The sequence below is a fragment of the Drosophila bipectinata genome, chromosome 3R, assembly GCF_030179905.1.
Source record: "Drosophila bipectinata strain 14024-0381.07 chromosome 3R, DbipHiC1v2, whole genome shotgun sequence".
Classification (NCBI taxonomy): domain Eukaryota; kingdom Metazoa; phylum Arthropoda; class Insecta; order Diptera; family Drosophilidae; genus Drosophila; species Drosophila bipectinata.
Window position 1 is genome coordinate 2,434,555 of NC_091739.1, and position 13,299 is coordinate 2,447,853.

At 43.6% G+C, this 13,299-nt stretch overlaps 4 protein-coding genes across 6 annotated transcripts in view; 2 read left to right on the top strand and 2 right to left on the bottom strand.

Moving 5' to 3' along the window:
- The window catches only part of Gfrl (Glial cell line-derived neurotrophic family receptor-like), a 68,532-nt gene that overhangs the window by 30,920 nt on the left and 24,313 nt on the right, over nt 1–13,299 (top strand). The window contains exon 3 of the mRNA XM_070281050.1: nt 5,658–5,780. Coding sequence (XP_070137151.1) covers nt 5,658–5,780 — 123 coding nt within the window. The remainder of the gene's footprint in view (nt 1–5,657; nt 5,781–13,299) is intronic.
- Nucleotides 3,914–5,563, bottom strand: LOC108130797 (serine/threonine-protein phosphatase 2A regulatory subunit B'' subunit gamma-like). 3 transcript variants are annotated; one of them, XM_017249412.3, is made up of 3 exons: nt 4,470–5,559; nt 4,202–4,419; nt 3,914–4,137 (listed from the first exon to the last, which is right to left on the bottom strand). In XM_017249412.3, the coding sequence occupies exons 1-3, from the start codon at nt 5,505–5,507 to the stop codon at nt 4,047–4,049; spliced, it is 1,347 nt and encodes a 448-aa protein (XP_017104901.2). In that variant the 5' UTR covers nt 5,508–5,559; the 3' UTR covers nt 3,914–4,046. The 3 variants fall into 3 exon arrangements, with proteins under 3 accessions (XP_017104901.2, XP_017104902.2, XP_070137150.1); XM_017249413.3 differs by lacking the exon at nt 3,914–4,137 and having other exon boundaries at nt 4,216–4,382; nt 4,470–5,563; XM_070281049.1 differs by lacking the exon at nt 3,914–4,137 and having other exon boundaries at nt 4,247–4,409; nt 4,470–5,563.
- Nucleotides 7,409–8,546, bottom strand: eIF3g2 (eukaryotic translation initiation factor 3 subunit g2). The gene has a single exon (XM_017249416.3). It carries the CDS (start codon nt 8,351–8,353, stop codon nt 7,538–7,540), a length of 816 nt encoding a protein of 271 aa, XP_017104905.2. The 5' UTR covers nt 8,354–8,546; the 3' UTR covers nt 7,409–7,537.
- On the top strand, nt 10,248–11,576 carry Tmlh (Trimethyllysine hydroxylase). The gene is made up of 2 exons (XM_017249414.3): nt 10,248–10,505; nt 10,564–11,576. Exons 1-2 carry the CDS (start codon nt 10,316–10,318, stop codon nt 11,469–11,471), a joined length of 1,098 nt encoding a protein of 365 aa, XP_017104903.2. The 5' UTR covers nt 10,248–10,315; the 3' UTR covers nt 11,472–11,576.

The window sequence follows — 13,299 nt, forward strand, 5'->3', positions numbered from 1 at the left end:
AGAGAGCTGTTTGTGTTATCGAGTGGCGCAGTAACTGGCTTATTATGTTTGCTAATAGGTTTCATTCTGATTCTGAGTAACTTTGAGAGTCAAATTAAATTATTTTCGAGTCCTGGCAATCCACTTTAGGCCTTTAAATCGACTGCTTGAATCTGGGGGGAAAATAAAACCCCTTTGAATCCCAGCTCTTGGCAAAAGCTGCACCGGTGACGTGACTAAGCCGGAATCGAAAGGACCACCTTGGGATGCCGAGGAATTTACTGCATTGTCTCGGCAAATGCTTTCCTGCTTGTACTTACACTTCTATTATTGTTTCCTGATTTATTCTGTGTTTTTCCACGTCTTGTACTTTTGTTTGCTGTGCTGGCAACCAACTGGGATTGTACTTAAATCACGGAAAACGTGCACAGCAACTAAAAAGCGACACGAGTGGGCGGAGAGTCCTTCCGGAAAGTTCGGGAAAAGGTCGCCGGCTTGTTTTAAAATGTCCCACTTTTAATGAATCGATCATCGGCCAGGCGTGCTGTGAAAACAACAAATTTTACGCCGCGCTTCACACGGCTGGCAACGGTAACTACAATTATGGAAAAACATCAATGACAATGGCAATAACAACGACAAGTGCACCAGACGTCAGGGGCAACACCGTGCAACAATGACAACAACATGAACAGCGACAACAATAACAATAATTGTATTTACACATAATTGACCATAATCCCCAGCAGCGTTCTCGTTATTCTGGCCCCGATACCTCGACTCCTTACAAAAGAGGGCACAATATTATGTTAATACATATATTTAATAAGTTTTTTATATCTACATCACATTAAATTATTTTTTATTTAAATGATCTTGATTTGTTGAAAACACCTTTTCAAGTTTTCAAAGGCCTCTCAAAAGTAACAATTTTTTTGACCCAGCCTGTATGGGAGTCGCCACCTCGCCCTTGGGCGACAGATTTTTTCTGTTTGGCTTGTTGTTTTCGTTGTTGCTTCGGTTAAGCCCCAAACACAACTTCAACACCCAATTCGGTTGGTTGCCCATGAAAATGGCCGCAGGCGACATTTTATGTTGCTGTTGCTGCCGCAGTTGGTGTTGCTGTTATGGATGTTGCTGGTGGAGGAGTGGAGGAGTGGCTGGTGGTCGTTCGCATTGTCTGTCAGTAGTTAAATTTAAATGCCAGCAAGGGCCTTCATCCGCTCCCCGGTCCGGAGTGCGGACCGGGTGCTGGACCATAAATTAAATAAAATGAAATGAAATAATTTGGTCACGCACTTTCAACTGTTGACATTTGGTGTGTGTGAAAAATTTAACAGCTTACCCTGGCTTTTCCTAGGAAGTGAACGGGTATTATTACGGATAATCCCTTCCCAGGACTTTAAGCTAAGGGAGTCGGGAAATCAATGTTTTATAAACTCCCTCGCTCGTTTGGGAGTTGCTCCGTGGCCCATGCCCCATGCCCCAAGCCCCGATGCAAATTGTGTATTGCTCGTTTGTTAGTTGCCACTGCTGCATATTTATGGGCCGCCAAATGTCGGCAACATGCACACTGCAAAATCCACTTCATGACCGAAAATTAGTTTTTAACCCACAAAATAATCCCGAATGACATAAGGATGGCCACCGAGCAACAGAGCAGGAGCCAGGCAGTCAGGCAGGCACAAAAAAAAGTACACGAGAAATACAAAATACAGAGCGAGTAAAATAAAAACATCCAACGACCACAGCGAACATTTCACAGAAGCCAGAAGGACGCGCTCGTCCTGTGTGTAGCTGAGTCCTTGCCGACCGGAAGTTGTAAAGCTGCCATTTCTCGGCCATGTTGTTGATGTTGCCACTGCCGCAGACTTGGCTTTTCCAGCAACGATTCGCGGCCTCGTAATGCGGTTATTGTTATTGCAATTGTTGTTCTTGTTGCTATTGTAGCGAGGGCATTTGTTGTATTAACTTTTTCCAAGTGGCATGCAGCAGCGGCAGCGTCGGCAGTGGCAACTACCAGCTACCACCCCCAACGTGGGCCATAATTTATTAAAGCCTGCACCAGAGTGCTCCAGCGTCGGGCCAGCGCCCCTGGCACACAATTGAAATTTAAGCAGCAGCAGAGGCAGAAACAGCAGGACCTGAGCCAGGAGAGCAAAGGGCAGGCCACCAACGAAGTTGCAGAAAATGCGAAACACTGGAGGAATCTCCAACCCACGCCCGGGTGCCCCCACAGTTTCCCTGTTCCACCAGGGAAAATGGTAATCGAAATGTTCGCCGCACGAATCAAGGCAAAACAAGGCACAGGAAAAAATTAGGCCTTAAATACAATTTAATTTTGGTTTTTTAAAATTTAGAAATATTCTATAAAAATAAAAAATTAACCCATTTTGTATTATTTAAAAAAAAAAGAGTTCAAAAATGCCCTCCGCTGCACTGTTGAATTGAAACACTGTCCAGTTCCCAGTCAATGTCTTGCCGCCTTTGCCCCTTTTTTAGATTTTTTTTTTGTAAATTTTTTATTTTGGCCTCCTTTCTGCAGTCAAAGTTTTTTGGTCGCAAACTTTTTGGGGTTCGGGGAAATAATTCATGAAACATGGCGAGCGCGAAACGCGAAAGCGAACATTTTTGTGCCTGTGCCGAATCTGATTGTGACACAAACGAATTGTTCTGGTTGTCGTCGGCTTGCGAAGTTCCAGGATACGGGAAGGACGCGACAGGACGAGCAAGGAGTCGGCGACCGGTCGGTCGCATATTTATGTGCCTATTTCGCGTTTTTTTCTATGTGGACTGAGAGCATTACTCTTCTTGGCATGCAAATTTATGGTGTGTCCCAAAACAATTGTTATTGTGTTTTCAACTTTTGCTTGATTTGTGTGTTTTAAGTGATTCCAAATGGGTCGCCGGGGACTGAGGGCGGCGTGTCTGGTGTGGCGGCAATTTGCGGCCAAGTCGGTTCGAAAATCCAATCCAAAATTCCATTGCCTGATAATTTCTTGGCCTGTCATCGGGCCAGACGCGCGCTGCATATCTCAATGCAATTCTAAGCACCCAATAACCATAAAACACTTTAAAGTCCAGAAGTCCAGTCCAGAAGAGACTTCCTCACGGTGCCCCTCTCGGAATTTCCTCTTGACTTTTGTTTATTTGTATTTCCGCAAACAATTCGAATGGCAGTGCCACGAAACTTTTACTGTTCCCAGTTACTTTTCGCCTTTCGTTTTTGGTCTACTGGCAGTAGGCCACTTCCTGCACTTCCTGCAGTCGCCTCTTCTTCGGTGTAACTTCAGCTGCGTCCGCATGCAATTCGTGAATTTTTGAAGGCACTTCTTTTGTTATTCCGGCTACGGCTGCCGACTGCCGCCGCCACTCCGGATTTTCCACCACCCACGCCCAGTTGCAATATGCAAACGGTCATTTCGTTAATGAGCGTGGGGGGCAGCTGGGCTGGTGGACTGAAAACAGTGGTAGTACCAGGGGCAGGCTACAACTTTTACTGGGCATCCGGATCCGGGGAGCAGTTGAAAGAGGAGAGAGGGCACGGAGCTCCCGGCCGGGACCGTGACCAGTAGGCAGGGGCCATAAAGCTGACTGCTTAGATAGACAGCAGACCCCGGATGACTTGGTTTATTTTACGTAATGAAATGAAATTGAAATGAATTTTTTATAAACCTCCCACTCACAGGCCCTGGCAGTGAAACATAAAATTATGATTAAAACTAAAAGCTCCATATAAACATTATTTAAATGCTTGTCGGCATACTTTTTGCGCTTAACATTTCGTGTCAGATTTTCTATAAACGACAAAAAAGTAATACGATTGTAGAATCTGAAATCATTGGGGAATTAACATAATTAAAATACTTGTGTAAATATTGATGAGCCATTGGCAATTACGGAAGCCACAAGACAAATACAAGCGACTGAAATATTTAAGGAACTTTACACATTTAATTTGAACAATACAATTGCGAAAAACGCAAAAATTCAACAATTTCAAGTCATTGCAGGGGCAATTTGACTTAATTAAATTTTTTTGGGTTACCGTTGGGAATTCCTTGATATTAAATATTGGCACGATTTTCGTCACGGTTCTCGTAGGCAGAGAACCTCTGATATTCAATTAGTATGGAGACCACTGTCTCGCCTTGCTCACTGAAATTAATTGGAAATACATATAGAAATATACGACAAAGTCATGATTTTCATCCGGACTCACCTGTTTAATAGGTCCTTGACCGTAATTTTCATTGGATCAGAGGGCTTGACCATATCAAATATTTCATCTTTGAGGTCTTGGAAGAGGACTTGCTCCGCGTTTGTAGCTTTTATTTGCCGAGCAATGTCTTCAAAGAAGTAACTCAAATTCTGAGCTGTCAAAAAGCCCTGTTGACCGACATCTAAGAGGCGAAACAAGTAGTGCAATGCTGGGGGTTTCTTACGGACATTTTTGAGTTAGCGAACTTTATATCGAGAGCTTAACTTACATCTCTATATTCCAAGGCGAAGAAAAAGTCCAAAAATCCTTTATAGTCCATTTCTTTATCAAAGGTGCGAGAGACCTCAAAAACGCGGTCCATAAAAACGGATGTCAAAGTCCCAGAACCATACTTAGCCAGTTCATCTCTGCTCAACAATCCATTGTGGTCCTTGTCCAGACCCAAAAATGTGTCATAAACGGCAATGACGGATTCCAGGGAAAACCAGTTACGATGCTCATTCTCTTCGGCCACCTGATCGTCTTTTTCCTCGGATTCTTTGGCTTCGTTTCTTAATTCCAATACTTCCGACAACATTCCCGTGATAATCGCATCCTCTATGCGAATACGCCCTGTGTGCAAAGGATCCAGGAAGAAGAAGAATTTCTTCACAACTGTGCAGACGTAGAAGATTTCAAAGGAGGGCTCCAAGTAATTGGATACTTGTGCCAGAGTGGGTATTATATCCCTTATGTAGTTTTCCAAGTCGACCTCCTGCAGGACGCCCTGCCCCATTTCATCGTAAAAGCTGATGCCAATGCGTCCCTGCTCCAGCTCGACTCTCCCTGTTACATATTTGTAAATAGATAGGACCTCTGCTTTTCCTGGTACTGGAGAGTTAACCATTAGAGATAGGAACAGACGCGGTCTAAGGAAAAACTCAAACTTTTCGCCCAGTTTTTCCGTAACCTTAATGAAGCTGTCGAACTCAATCAACTGGACCTTGGCCTCTGTGGTTTCATCAACGTGATCCTGCAGGACTTTCCAGAGCTCATTCAATTCATCGGTGTCCGGTAGCATAAATGCCTGCCGTTGCAAAGAAATCGAATGGGCTTCTCTACGCATCATTTGACGGATCTTATCCTCTGGCTTAGGTGGGGGATCGAAAAATCTGGGTATCTTTGAGTAGGAGGGGTGATCCTGCTTCTCATTGCGCTCCTTCAGAGGAGTGTGTTCATCGAAGGCGGCTAACTCCTCAGCGCTGATGGGCCGCATAGAAACCTGAAGGTTTTTAAAAGCCTCCATCAGTTCGGGATCGATTTCCATGGTATTTTACGATAAACATTTAAAGCCCGGCTTACTCTAAATATATGTTAGGAATCGTTTTCAAGTAACTTATAAGAATTTGAAGAATAATTTGATTGGCAATCTTTTTCATATAATTTGTCTAATACCTCCTCTTTTATATAATTTCAGGTTCCACCATTAAAGGCGTCGTGGCCATACTAAACTGCATTTTGGCCCGACAACTCTGTTTCGAGGATCCCTCATGCTCGGCTATATTGGAAATTATACCCCGCGTCTGCGGCCCGATACCAGGTAAACACCAACTAAATATATATATACTATATAAATAAATAATTCTGGGGTGTAGATAGTTTCCTCTGCTCTGACGGAATGTTTGCTCAAAATCTATGGCGCTTTGTGTGTCAAGTGTTTGCAGAGCTCTTGAGCGCCAATGGCACTGCCGTCCAATTCTGATTATGCGCAAGTTTTGGTCATTTGAGAATTAATTTCCGCTGCCTGGGCGAGTCCTGTGAATTTATTTTATTTTTCCTTTGTTTTTATTTATCCAGCCTTGTCCTGGGACTGCACTAAGTTGTGTGTGTTTGCTGTTTCGACAACTGTGTAATTATTTCAACAATTTTTGTGTGTTTCGTGAGCAGGCGCGCGTGCAATAAAACAGTAAATAACAGTATACACTTAAAGCGCAACAGCCGAGGAAGGAGAGAGTGGGCAAATCAGTGGCGAAAGAGAGGGGAGATCGGCCAGGAAACTCCAGCTAAGACCATTTGAATATTCAAATGCCCAGGAGAGCTGCGGAGTGATGCCCGCCAAGCCGATGGCCTGCTTTAAGTGAAACCTTTGTTTAAGAAAAGAAACGGCAAGGTGTGCTGTGCGTACACTTAATTTTTATTAAATATTAAATACTAGTTACAAGCTTTAACGAATTAAATTTTCTTTTGTGGAACACGACTTTAATTTTATCCAAATCATTTGATAAATCTTTATTTTACTTACCGGGTATCAAATATTCTTGACAAAAGTTAAATCTGAAGTTTCTTTTCTCTGTTGCTGGTGAGCGCACATGACCCGCAGGTGAACGCATGGCTCCCGGCGACCTCCTTGCCTCTGACCCCGGCCTCTCTCCACTCGCCACACGTTTTCGGATCCACTGGAGCTCCATTTACTTTTCAATTCGTACCGCCATACTCAAACAATGGACGACGAGTGGGCCGCAGAAAAAGTTAATTTATAAATTATTCAGTAATTTGTTTTAGACTCTGCTTTAGCTCCGGCTTTGGCTTTGGCTTTACCTTTTCCTCTGACCCCACCCCCTGCCGGCCCACCTATCGACCCACCACACCAGCAACAACAATGGGAATAAATTTCTTTTGTGCCACACTTTGATCCGCCCCTCATTCAAAATGTGTATCTAAGCCGGGACTTTTCCGCGAAACACTATTCCATCTAGTCCATAGTCATCGTCATGGTCTCGTAGTTTGTGTCCTGGGCTTCGAGTATCGTGCGCATAAGTCCCCTCTTATATTTAATTATTAATGTTCATTCAGTCCGGCCAGCCAGCGTCTTGTGGCATTTCTCAGCTTTTGCCAGGAGCACCTTGAGCAGCGAGCTCCGCCAGGAACACAGGGCACTCCCCCGCCACAATATCCTGTGAGCCGGCACGTTGGCTTCCATTTAAGTGGCTTTCACCTTTGTGCGGTTGTGGGAGGACATGGCGAAAAAAACGCATTTAAAACGAAGCATTAACGGCTTTAGCTGCCCGAGGCGACCTCGATTTTTCTCAGCAGTTTATATACAGATAGAGAATATCTGTTGGAATACAATATACAAGAAAACTAGCTTCATTAAGAAAGGAGAGAGAGTGATAAACTAGTAAACACTTCAAAGTGTTTTATTGATTGAAAAAATGACAACGCTACACATAAAATTCAAGAATTTCATTCATTTTTTACACTGCATCACATATTTTATTTTAATTTCTTTCGGCCAGACCGAGCCTCATTTCCGCTCTGGAATTAAAGTTGAGAAGTAAGTCCAGAAGGAAGCGCGTTTTATGGCTGCGGTTTCGACCACTCGACACAGAGGATCAAGTGGTCGTAGCCATGACCGTTAAGGATTTCGATGGCTGCAGCTGCATCCTGGCGGAATTTGAAGTGCACGTAGGCGAACCCTTTGCACAGACCAGTGTTCTTCTCCCGGGCCAAGTACATCTTGGTGTGCGGACCGATTTTCTTCACCAGCTCCTCGAGATCCGTCTCGGTCATCGATTCCGATAAGTTGGAGATGCGAACCGCCGAAGAGTCGTCCCGTTCGCGACCCCAGCCTTTGCCGCCAGATCCCCCGCCGCCGTCCTTCATAAACGGTGGCACGTATTTACCCGGTTTGTTAGGGTCATTCACAGCAGCCGCTGCCGCAGCATTGGCCTTGCTCTCCATGAGAGTCTTGCTATCCATCGAAGTGCCCTTGTAGGGGCAATTCACACTCCAGTGCTCGCCGTTGCAGATTCGACACTTGGCAATATTTTTGCCGGCGTCCATCTGGGTCTCGTGCGTCTGCTCGAACTCCTTGGAGCCCATGAAGAGCATGAAGATCTCCTCCGAGGCCATGGTCGTCTGCGAATTGGGTCCCGGCTTGTCCAGTCGAGAGTCCCCGAACTTCACCCAGCCACGTCGTCGGGCCACCGCCTTGGAGACCACCTTCTTTTCAATCTTAAAGGTGCGCACCACTTTCACCTTCTTGCCGTCGTCGTTGAACTTGTACTCCGTCACGTACTTGTAGTCGCCCTCGACGTACTCACTAGAAGGCGGCAGACCGTCCACATAGTCCGCCTCCACTTCGTCCGCCCAGGAGGTCTTAAAGGGCTTCATTTTCGAGGGATTTTCTATTTACTTTTTGGCGAAAACAATGCAATGCGAGTTATATCTCTGAATTTTTTAGGGCGACCTGCTGCGATAAGGTATCGTTTTTGAATTTTTACTCAAGGGCCCTTTGATCATTTAATTTAGTAAAAATTACTATTGGTTTGTTATGTTGTTTATTATAACATAGGAAGTATTCCCATAATTCGAACAATTAACAATTTAACGAAAACTATTTTTACCAAATTTCGAATTATCGAATTTTATTTGGTGTTCGAAGCAACACCCTCCGTCACTGAGACTCAAAATGTGTTTTGAAATCAAATATGAAACAAAAATAAAAATGCCTGTTAGGGGCACCACATAAAACACTTTCACTCAAACTTCGCTTGAATTTCTGTTTTGGGTGATTTGAAAAACACCAACAATCTTGCTAGTGTTTGGTAAAATCTAGTTAAAAGTAGTGAGTCCATTGCCTGTTATACAGTAGGACCAGTGGCGGATTTAAGGAAAAAAGCCCAGTGGGCAAAATTTTTTCAGGGCCCCAATTTTTTTCAACGATGAAGTTAAAATATTGCAATGGACTACGCTTGGTAAAATCTTGTTCTTGTGAGAAATATATATCCGCAAAACTGATTAACTCATACTTCAAGGCAGTTGTAAAAAAAAGTTGGATATTTCTCGTTTTTGCCCCGGCAATAAATGAGTAAAGTGATAAATGCAATCATTGGGATTGGTTCTTGCCGTCGAGCTGCTTTTCCTGTCGGAAAACCTTACAAAACGTTTAATATCGACGCCGTAATATGGAAAAAAATTACCCCCGACATTGCCGGACATAACCGTAAATTACAAGGTAAGGAATGATCGCAATCGGTTTTTTTGGGCCTACGTCGTTAGCTCAGGCTTTCCCCTATTCGATCAACCCCAAATTTTGCCGAAAATACCAAAAATTGCCGAAAATACGCTGGGGGCCCCTATTCTAGGATCGCACCCAAAATTTATTTGATTTTATATTCAATTTACGATAGTTATCAAGCATTGCAATTATTCTGATAACAGTGTGCCCCTGAATGAAAATTGAACTTGTGCTGTCCACAAGAGACTCACCAAATCATTTTTTCAATTTTTATATTCAATTTACGATAGTTATCAAGCATTGCAACTATACTGATAACATACTACTGATATACTGATATACTGATGATAAATTTTTTCAACAAAAAAATAAATAAAAAGAAATCGAAGGTATAACTTTCAGCAAGAGATGCCCTGAAAGCCTTTCGTCGGGGGGCCCAGTGGGCAAGCGCGCCTTTGCCCACCTGTTAAATCCGCCACTGAATAGGACAAATAATTTAAGAGTTTTGAAAGTGATTTTGAGTTACGGTAATACCTCTTTTTTTAGTCAGAATTTGGAGTAAAAGATTGAAAATATTAATTGTATTAAACAAAGCTAAAATTAATGTTTACCTCTTCATTATAAATTAAATTTTTCATTGAATTTCATTTTCATCAATTTTTTTCACTATTCAATAATTCAAATTAACAACAACCAAAAAATAGTTTTTTAAATATGCAATCTGGCAGCTTTTACAACATACACCCTATGGGTCCAAAATCTTTAAGCGCTTCGGCGCTTGAAATTTCACCAAATCACTAATATTTTCTGTGGCACCCTAGTATATTTTATTAGTGTTGTAAGCTCCTAGTGTTGTAAGTAAGATTAACCAAAATCACATTAAATTAGGGTCTATCGGTGATGTACTATTGTTGATTGATTGTTTAATTTGGTGTTGTTCATTTTATTGAACTCAAACTGTGAGCAAAGCCTTATCAAAAACCCAGCTGTGGCCTAGCCAACAAAAAATCTTACAATTATTGATAAGATTTAAAACAACTCGAAGACGGGGACTTAATCTCTTCTTGGGAGATCAGTTTACTTTCGTCCCTCAATCTACAAGCTTGTACTTAAAGATGCTGATCTTAAAGCACCCCGAAACCGGCAAAAGCCTGGAACTAAATAAGTTTTGGCTACGTGATCACTGTCGGTGTGGGGAGTGTCTTAATTTGGATACAAATCAGCGGAGGATCGATCTCCTGGACTTGCCATCGGATGTCAAGTTGCTAGAGTCAAAGTACGAAGGCAGTACCTTTATTGTGAAGTGTAAGTGAAGATATTTTGATTGAGGCAAGGATTCAGTTCGAGTTTAAATGTTTTTTAGGGAGCGATGGCCACCGATCAAGCTATGACTTGGATTTTATTTTCGAGTCCCAGTTGGAGAGCTTGATAAGTCGCCGTTCAAAGTCCAGCAATCTCACGCCCTGGAACCGCAGCATTATTTTTCAAAACGAGCGGCACTTGAGATTCTCGCTGCCTCAGCTGGTCTCTAGTGAGGATGTCGTGAAATCTCTGGTGGAATCTTTGGTTCGCTACGGCATTATCTTCATCGATGATGTGCCGCCCACGCCTTACATGACGGAGTTGGCTTTGCGGCGAGTCTTTCCTTTGATGAAAACCTTCTTCGGCAAAATGTGGACCTTCAGCGATAAGCCAGATCATGCTGATACTGCCTACACCAAGCTTTATCTTGGATCGCACACTGATAACACCTACTTCTGTGATGCTGCCGGTCTCCAAGCTCTGCACTGTATTGAACACTCCGGGGGCTCTGGAGGGGAGAACTTTTTCGTGGACGGCCTGCGAGTGGTTCACGAACTGAAACGCCTGTACCCCGATGCCTATAAGACGTTGTGCCGCGTTCAGGTCCCGGGGGAGTATATCGAGAAGGGCGAACACCATCGTCACACGGCTCCCATTATCCAAGTGGACCCCCTGACTGAGGAACTCGTGCAGCTCCGTGTCAATGTCTACGATCGAGCCGTTTTCGATACCATTCCCCAAACGGAAATGTCTGATTTCTACGCAAGCCTTAGGAAACTTTTGAAACTGTTAAGAGACGAGGAGAACCAATGGACTCTGAAGCTTAATCCAGGCAGCATCGTCCTTTTTGACAACTGGAGAGTCCTTCACGGGCGCCATGCCTACACGGGTAGTCGCACCATGTCCGGTTCGTACGTTCAGCGGACGGACTTCCTCAGCAAGGCTAGGGTCTTTGGAATTATTGATTAGTTATCCGTTATTATGTGTGGAATCACTCTGCCTGTTGGTCCATTAAACAAATTATAAACAAAATAAAGTAAATGTCTTTAATTTTGTTTCTGATTGCCCGAAAAAGTCTTGTGATTTTATGGAATTTGTTGTCGTCTCCCGAGCCCTTGCTCAATTCAATTTCGATTGCAAATGCCAACGCATCACAATAAAAAGTTACGATTACAATTGCTGGCCAGTGTCCAATTTTTTCCAGGCCACTTCTGAATGTACAAACATACGGCGGAGCCACCAACAAAAATCATTTGGCATTTGTTTTTATGGCCGACGCTCATGTGTGGCTGTGTGTGTCGGTGTGTGTGGCATAAACAAACGCACTTTGAACTTTTTCATTTAAAAGTGAAATTACTTTTTGTTAGCCGTGTAGCCGCGTAGCCGTGCAGTTTAATGGCTGTAGCTGTCGCTTTGTCCTTTAAATGTCCTCCAAATATGAATGTGAGCCTTAAAGAGGCTCCCAGTCGGAGGGAGCAGTGTCTGAATATTTATGATAATTGCATTTCATGCAGGTTTTCCTCGCTGCTCGCTCCTCGCGCCTCGCTGGCCCACCTACACTTCCCCGATTTTTCCCCGCAGCTCATATGCACAGGCACGACCGGGGAAAGCCTTTAAAAGCAGCTTCGATGCCCCAGCTGGGCGATAAATATATTTTTGCTCAGTTTTCCTTTGCCGGAAGCCGGCGCCAGTGCAGCAGCATCGGTCGTGCCATTGCATGCCATACTTTTCGGCATTCCACTTCCGTTTTAAAACTCACTGCACAGCAGAGCACTCACTTTGAGCCACGGGGCACTTGTCGAGAGTTCAATAAAATCAACAATGACATGCTAACACACACACACACACCACCTACCCTACGCAATATGCGACAGTTTAATATGGACACAACGGACATGTGTCCCAGGAAGCCGTGTCCGACGGTCTGCCGGCCAGGAAGTCTGCCAGGCCGAAATATTTCAAACACAAAAGGCCGCATAAGGTGCCGCACGGCCACGCGGACATTCTTTCGGCGCACAATCAGTTGCAATTAATACGCTCGATAATAATTAATAGGTCTTTAAATGGCTTAACACAACGAATGACTCATAAATTTCGTCTGCAGACGGCCATAAAAAACCAAAAAAATCATAAAACAATGGTCAAGACGGGGGGCGAAAACAAATACCAAACTAAAATCAAATAAACCATAGAGCGAAAAAAAATCACAAACACACACAACATGTCGAGGCAGAAAGCTGAGCGGCGGCTACAAACAAACAAAGAAATCATTGAACCAATTCAGCGACCAACTCAACAACCGGAAACGCGGTTCGAATAAAAACGAATTGAGGACTTAACAATAACAGTAAAAGGCAAGGGCAATGGCGACGGCAACAGCAACGGCAATGGCAGTGGAAAAAAAAAACAATATATATGTATATACGGCCAACAGCAGCAACAAACAGCAAATGGCGTCAGTTGATGGCGGCGAAGCATAAAAACCACTCGCCTTGGCTTTATTTTTTATGACTGCCCAGCATGCAATGACGAACCCAAGCCAGGTGCCACAGTGCCACGGTGCCACTAGCCCAAGGCGGGAGAAGGCCAGGAGCTGGGAATCAGGACCCTGGAGCTAGTTATCCTTCCCAGCCATCAAGTGCACTGTTCACACAGAAAGAAAAAAGGGCTATAGAGGGAAAGGACATTTTTTTTTATTTCACAAAGTCTTATCCCTTCATTAAGTTTTTAAAGTGAAATCCAATAATATAAAATATATAACATATCTTTTTTATTTTTCAACAAAATAGCTTTTATA

Coding starts and splice junctions, on each gene's coding strand:
- Tmlh (XM_017249414.3), top strand. CDS start 10,316: ATGCTGATCTTAAAGCACCCCGAAACCGGCAAAAGCCTGGAACTAAAT. Junction 10,506..10,563: donor CAGTACCTTTATTGTGAAGT/GTAAGTGAAGAT, acceptor AATGTTTTTTAG/GGAGCGATGGCCACCGATCA.
- eIF3g2 (XM_017249416.3), bottom strand. CDS start 8,353: ATGAAGCCCTTTAAGACCTCCTGGGCGGACGAAGTGGAGGCGGACTAT.
- LOC108130797 (XM_017249412.3), bottom strand. CDS start 5,507: ATGGAAATCGATCCCGAACTGATGGAGGCTTTTAAAAACCTTCAGGTT. Junction 4,420..4,469: donor TCGCCTTGGAATATAGAGAT/GTAAGTTAAGCT, acceptor AATGTCCGTAAG/AAACCCCCAGCATTGCACTA. Junction 4,138..4,201: donor GTCAAGGACCTATTAAACAG/GTGAGTCCGGAT, acceptor AATTAATTTCAG/TGAGCAAGGCGAGACAGTGG.